Raw genomic sequence first — 7,652 nt, 5'->3', positions numbered from 1 at the left:
TTGGGCAGTCTTGTTACAAAATGTTGAACAGAAATGCAATGGTTCATTGTATGAGTCTAAAACATTGCACATACACTGCTGCCATCTAGTGGCCAAAATCTAAATTGCACCTGGGCTGGAATAATACATTATGGCATTTCTCTCGCATTTCAGCATCTGGATGTAGGCAAAAATGATGTCGATGGCGACGAGGGTGGGGGGCGGACTTCGGCAAGGCTGGGCTGTGGCAGTTGAAGACTTGAACACAGGCAGTTAGTTCACTGATCTAGGAGAGGGTCTCAGCTGGTTAGACCAGGGGCAGAACCTCTGCAGGAGCAGTTACTGGCACGTAACTGGCTGGGATGTGGGAGTTTATGGCTGCAAACGATTGAAGGTAGGGTGCTTCAGGGGTGGCAGTCAGGGGACCAGCGGGACTGGAGGTGAAGAGAGGTTGTCACTAGCAGAGATAGGGGTTGAGCTGGAGTGTCGAATGGTGTAAAAGACAAACGTAATAACCAGGTCGTTGGAGCATGGGGACGACGGCTTTCCCTCACCACAGAGGAGGAAGCAAAGGCAGAGTGTTGTCCAGAGGAAGGAAGGAGGTCGAAGCGGAGCATCAAGCCAAGGCAGTGCGGGGGATGCATCAGGGGCCGCTGGCGTCGGGGCAGACAGGATGCAAGCAGGATGGGATGGACAACGCAGAGGTCGCAGATGATGGACATCCTGCGGATGAAGAGGCGACCGAATAGCTGTCGAGATCGCCGAAGTATGTGTTGAGATTCCACTGCAGGAGCCTGGAGGCAGTGACAGCTGAAAACAGGGCAATGGCAGTAGTAGATTATTGTGCCATCAAAACGAACGGCGAGATCCATAATGATGGAGTGGTTACCTCATTTGTAATACGTCTAGACAGACCAGACATGGGGATGGTAGTCATCACTGGCAGAGAGAGAGGATGAGCCATTGTTGTAGCAGTGGTCACAGGGCCAGCAGTACTGGATGCGAATTGGAGTGCGTTGGGTGGAGGAAGAGCTAGGGCAGCAGTCGAGAGGGATGGTAAACCTGAGGCCAGGTCTGGGCTATGGCCAGCAGTGAAAACTGGAACATTGAGGCAATCCGCTCACTGAATTGAGAGAAGGGTACAGCTGTGAAGACCAGGGGTCGAGCCACGGCTGGAGCAGCAGGCATATACTGTGGCTAGCAAGAGCATTCATCCCCCTTGGCGCTCTTTCCTATTTTTTTGCATTACAACCTGTAATTTAAATAGATTTTTATTTGGATTTCATGTAATGGACACACACAAAATATTCCACATTTGTGAAGTGAAATGAAAAAAATAACTTGTTTCAAAAAATAAAAATAAATAAGCAAACGGAAAAGTGGTGCATGCCTATGTACTCACTTCCCTTCATGTGAAGGCCCTAAATAAGATCTGGTGCAACCAATTACCTTCAGAACTCACATAATTAGTTAAATAAAGTCCACCTATGTGCAATCTAAGTGTCAAATGATCTGTCACATGATCTCAGTATATATACACCTGTTCTGAAAGGCCCCAGAGTCTGCAACACCACTAAGCAAGGGGCACCATGAAGACCAAGGAGCTCTCCAAACAGGTCAGGGACAAAGTGGAGAAGTGCAGATCTGGGTCGTGTTATAAATAAATATCAGAAACTTTGAACATCCCACAGAGCACCATTAAATCCACTATTAAAAAATGGAAAGAATATGGCACCACAACAACCTGTCAAGAGAGGGTCTTTTTACCTGGTCACACATAGCTGATGTTTTGTGCATTGAAATCCACAAGTGAGGGGAAAAGGTGACAGGAGGAGAGTGCATAGATGCCATAAGGAATACAACGTGGCTGCTATGAAATGGAACTGTGTTTACGCATGATCAGGGGTGTCTTCATTCTGCCGATTCTGTTGAAAAACGTTTCTTAAACAGAAGCAAATGAAACAAAACAAGGCTAAACATACCTGAATTTGTCCAATAGAAACTCTAGTTTTCAATGGTTGGACTACTGATTACACCCTCTATCAGCGTGATGCAGGCAAGAGTGTGCAAGGTGGTTTTGAACGTCACTGTCTGTCCATGTGTCACTTTCTGTCACGTCAAATTTGTCTCTCGACCGGTGTGCACCTACGTTGTAAACTTTCATTTATAGGCTAGGTTGTAGCAACCTCATGAAGGGTACAGGGAAAATGTGGCTATCATGTAGTAGCCTAAACCTATCGCTGTTACATTTTAACTGGGTGAATGGAATATGAATGACAGTCACCCAATATGCTGTAATAGAAATAAGGCCATGCTCATTAAAAATAATCATCCTCTCTCATCTGAAATGGCACTGACCCCCACTGGTGTGGACTAACAGTGAAATGTCTACTTACGGACTCCTCCCAACAATGTAGAGAGAAAGAAAATAGAAAAATAATTAACACGTAATAATAGATACACAATGAGTAACGGAAACTTAGCTACCTACATACAAGGGGCACCAGTACCATGTCGATATGCAAGTGTACAAGGTAATTGAGGTAGGTATGTACATACAGTATACTGTAACTAGGAATAAAATGACATATCTTAATTAGCAGCAGCAGCGTATGTGATGAGTCAAAACAGTTAGAGAAAAAGGGTCAATGCAGATAGTCATGGTAGCTATTTGGTTAACTATTTACCTAACTAGAGTATTTAGCAGTCTTATGGCTTGGGGGTAGGAGCTGTTCAGTGTCCTGTTGGTTCCAATACCGCTTGGCGTGGGGTAGCAGAGAGAACAGTCTATGACTTGGGTGGCTGGAGTCTTTGACAATTCTTTAGGGCCTTCCTCTGACACCGCCTGGTATAGAGGTCCTGGATGGCAGGGAGGTTGGCCCCAGTGATGTACTAGGCCATACACACTACCCTCTATAGCGCCTTGCGGTCGGATGCAAAGCAGTTGCCATACCAAGCGGTGATGCGGCCAGTCAAGATGCTCTCAATGATGCAGCTGTAGAACTTTTTGAGGATATGAGAGCCCATGCCAAATCTTTTCAGCCTCCTGAGGGGGAAGAGGCGTTTTTTGTGCCCTCTTCACGACCGTGTTGGTGTGTTTGGGAGTGTGGAATAAGAAATGGGAAACATGAGTGTTCAACTTCCTGCATGAGTGCCAGTAGCAGGTCATCACCACACAACTAGCGGTGAAATCAGAAACCCACCACATTTTAATAGAGCAACATACAACTGTTTATTTTTGATCAGATTACCAAAATAGGCTTTATTTCTTGCTTGCTTTTAGGTTTTCACTAACATTTCCAATTAATATTTTATACACTCACTAGCTACTAAACCATGTTTGATTGTATTGCCTTAGAAATTCACAAGCAAATGGTGGCAGACCTAGCCTAAAGGGTCTATGTAAAGTGTCCTGCTATCATATCGATCACTCAGATATGAGCTGCTAAGAGGCTGTGATCATCAAAGTGACTTGAAATGTAGCATGCCTGTTAAGCAGTCTCTCTCTTGCTCTCACACACAACCACAGCAAAGTTAGTTTTCAAAGTCAAGAGACAGACTAGCATCTCTCTGGTTTGCAACATTACTGCTAGGTTGCTGAAGTGGGTTTCATACACCCTTTAAACCCAAAGACCTGTGATGGAAAATCAATTATAACACCCTCTCCCAAACCTGGCACATACTGTACAGTGAAATATATTGAGAGAGAGAAAAAATACCTTCATGAGTGTATCCTTATTATAGCATCGGATGTGCTAAAACCATCGCATTAGGAGGTGTCCATCCTCACACTACGCTGTCAGCTCTGGGACTGACAGGACGGGTAGCTAACTGTTGTTTTTCATCATCAGGGTTATTTCTGTCAGGTTGTACTATCACGTTGGCATTGGGTATGTCAAAAATGGCAACTTTCCCTATAAAATTTGGAACAAAATTGCAGTCTATTATGAGCAGTACTAAATACAGAAGGGCCATACTTGCCAACATAACCAAGCATTTAAAGTTAAATGGGTTTTCATGGACAAAATGTGTATCAGCCAATCAAAAGTGTTGATTCACTTGCATGTGACAGAATGCTAAATTGTAGCTAGTCCAAATCAAATTCAAATCAAATTTTATTGGTCACATACACATGGTTAGCAGATGTAATTGCGAGTATAGCAAAATGCTTGTGCTTCTGGTACCGGCAGTGCAGTAATATCTAACAAGCAATCTAACAATTCCCCAACAACAACCTAATACACACAAATCTAAAAGGGGTGAATGAGAATATGTACATAAATATACGGATGAGCAATGGTCGAGCGGCATAGGCAAGGTGCAACTAGATGGCATAAAATACAGTATATACATATGATATGAGTAATATAAACATTATTAAAGTGACTAGTGATCCATTTGTTAAAGTGGCCAGTGACTTAGTCTCCATATAGGTAGCAGCCTCTCTGAGTTCGTGATTGCTGTTTAGCAGACTGATGGCCTTAAGATAGAAGCTATTCTTCAGTCTCTCGTTCCCAACAGTGGCTCGGGTGGTTGTCGTCTTTGATATTTTATGCCTTCCTGTGACATCAGGTGCTACAGGTGTCATGGAGGGCAGGTATTTTGCCGCCGGTGATGTGTTGTGCAGACCGCACCACCCTCTGGAGAGCCTTGCGGTTGAGGGCGGAGCAGTTACCATACCAGGCTGAACTGGAAGTACAGGAGGGGGCTGAGCACGCACCCTTGTGGGGCGCCAATGTTGAGGGTCAGCAAGGTGGAGATATTGTTTACTACCTTCACCACCTGGGGGCGGCCCATCAGAGAGTCCAAGACCCAATTGCACAGAGCGTAGTTGAGGCCCAGGGCCTCCAGTTTGATGATGAGCTTGGAGGGTATTTTGGTGTTAAATGCTGAAGGCCCTAAATAAGATCTGATGCAACCAATTACCTTCAGAAGTCACATAATTAGTTAAATAAAGTCCAACTATGTGCAATCTAAGTGTCACATGATCTGTCATATGATCTCAGTATATTTACACCTGTGCTGAAAGGCCCCAGAGTCTGCAACACCACTAAGCAAGGGGCACCACCAAGCAAGCGGCACCATGAAGACCAAGGAGCTCTCCAAACAGGTCAGGGACAAAGTGGACAAAATGCAGATCAGGGTCGGGTCGTTATTAAAAAAAATATCAGAAACTTTGAACATCCCACAGAGCACCATTAAATCCATTATTAAAAAATGGAAAGACAATGGCACAACAACAACCTGCCAAGAGAGGGCTGCCCACCAAAACTCACGGACCAGGCAAGGAGGGCATTAATCAGAGAGGCAACAAAGAGACCAAAGATAACCCTGAAGGAGCTGCAAAGCTCCACCGTGGAGATTGGAGTATCTGTCCATAGGACCACTTTAAGCCGTACAATCCACAGAGCTCTTTACAGAAGAGTGTCCAGAAAAAAATCCATTGCTTAAAAATGTCTGGCGCAAACTCAACACCTCTCATCACCCCGAGGATACCATCCCTCCATGTTTTTCATCGGCAGGGACTGGGAAACTGGTAAGAATTGAAGGAATGATGGATGGTGCTAAATACAGGGAAATTCTTGAGGGAAACCTGTTTCAGTCATCCAGAGATTTGAGCCTGGGACGGAGGTTCACCTTCCAGAAGAACAATGAGCATACTGCTAATGCAAAACTTGACTGGTTTAAGGGGAACATTAAAAGTTTAAATTTTAAATGTCTTGGAATGGCCTAGTCAAATCCCAGACCTCAATCCAATTGAGAATCTGTGGTATGATTTAAAGATTGCTGCACATCCGCGGAACCCATCCAGTTTTGGAGCAGTTGTAAGGGAGTGTATAACTGGCGGCAGGCAAGTCAGGTGCAGGAGAGCAAAACTGGGTAATCAACGGAGCAGTTTTATTCATAAAACCACCGGAAACCAGAACAACAAACAAATAGGTACAAAACCCGTCGCACACCAGTGAAAACGTGCACATGCGCTTACAATAAACAATTCTGGACAAAGACATGGGGGGAACAGAGGGTTACATACACAACATGTAATGAGGGAAATGAGACCAGGTGTGTGGGAAGACAAGACAAAACAAAAGGAAAATGTAAAGTGGATCGATGATGGCTAGAAGACCGGCGAATCCGACCGCCGAGCGTTGAATTGCGACTCCACTCAAAGCTTGTTTGATTGCCTTGCGGAGGGAATAACTACACTGTTTATATTCAGACCTCTTTCCATGGTTAAGTGCGGGGTGGTTCGCACTTTCAGATTTGCACAAATGCCGCCATCCATCCATGGTTTCTTGTTAGTGTAGGTTTTAATTGTCACAGTAGCTACAACATCTCCAATGCACTTCCGTATAAATTCACTCACAGAGTCAGAGTATACGTCTATGTAATTCTCTGAGGCTGACTGAAACATATCCTAGTCCGCGTGATCAAAACAATCTTGAAGCGTGGATTCCGATTTGTCAGTCTAGCGTTCAATGGTTCTAGTCACTGGTACAGTGTCTCCTCCTTTAAAAGTTGCGAGCTTGCACCGCAGGACTTAGAGGTACCCAGCGTCACGGCTTCATTGCTTCAGACCACCACAAGGAGGGGTTAAAGCACTCATTATGCATTTGGGTCCCAAGGTTTTTATATGACCAATCATATCGAGTGGTTCCAATGATGAATTTTGACACGAGCCAACCTTGCCTTTGTAGCATTATTCAACAAAGATGGCTGACAAAACATTACGGTGGAACCAGACGTAAGTTGTTACAACGTCATAACGTTGCAAAAAATGTACAATTGAAAGGAATATGTTAGTTAATGTGGAGACAAACGTTTTGTGCATATTTTTTTGTCATAAAGTTCATTTTACGAAAATCGCTATTTAGCAAGATATCTGCCTAGCCAACATTAGCCAGCTAGCTAGTGTTAGGAGAATGAATTTGTAATTAGTGTTGTTTAATGACTCCTGAGAAAACTAGCAAACCAGGCTGTCGTCTTGTGAAACAGTGGATGTAAAGTAGTTACTGCAAATTGAATGTACAATTGTGTAAGCTTGCCTTACAATGCAGCTGAAGTAACATAGCTAGCTAACTATTTACTTGCTTATAGTATAGTGGAGGATAAAAATAACTGTATGCCTATGGATGTGTAGCTAACTACAGTATGTAGCCGATCTGTGTATGGACCCTAAAACGTTTGGTATGAATATTAGTTCAGAACCTATCTATGAACCTCAGCTATCATAGTTGCTGTATCAACTTCAAGTCTGAATGGCATTAATGAAGCCTATGGATAAGAGTAGAATATAATAACTTTATTGTGCCAAGAATGCAAGTCCTATATACACATATACTGTAGTTATTACCACACATGAGATTCCCACATTGTAGTCTGTACATTGAATATATTCACTGATCATGTACTCTTCCTTGGCAAATAAAGGTGCGGTTCAGGTATGAATCTCTGAGACATTTTTTTGAATTATTTGAATGATGCTGTTTCTGCATGTATGTATTACAATTATACACTTCAACAGTGTTTACCACTCCTGGAACATCAATGATTACACATTGTAACTATGCAAAAGACTAGAAACATGATTGATTTGTAATTCATATATGCAGAAAAAAACTATGCATATCTAACTCCCTTCATCTGCATTAATCTGAGGACACAGGATAGTA

General features: G+C 43.4%; 1 protein-coding gene across 1 annotated transcript in view; it reads right to left on the bottom strand.

Annotated features, from left to right (window-relative positions):
• Nucleotides 1–383: 383 nt before the first annotated feature.
• Nucleotides 384–7,652, bottom strand: part of LOC139415449 (sterile alpha motif domain-containing protein 5-like) — an 82,490-nt gene continuing 75,221 nt past the window's right edge. The window contains exons 2-4 of the mRNA XM_071163538.1: nucleotides 4,660–4,842; nucleotides 534–728; nucleotides 384–413 (exon numbers count right to left, since the gene is read on the bottom strand). Coding sequence (XP_071019639.1) covers nucleotides 384–413; nucleotides 534–728; nucleotides 4,660–4,842 — 408 coding nt within the window. The remainder of the gene's footprint in view (nucleotides 414–533; nucleotides 729–4,659; nucleotides 4,843–7,652) is intronic.

This window comes from Oncorhynchus clarkii, chromosome 8 (assembly GCF_045791955.1).
Source record: "Oncorhynchus clarkii lewisi isolate Uvic-CL-2024 chromosome 8, UVic_Ocla_1.0, whole genome shotgun sequence".
Taxonomy (NCBI): domain Eukaryota; kingdom Metazoa; phylum Chordata; class Actinopteri; order Salmoniformes; family Salmonidae; genus Oncorhynchus; species Oncorhynchus clarkii.
Note: the sequence above shows the minus strand (reverse complement) of the source record. Positions and strands in the feature narration are given on the sequence as shown.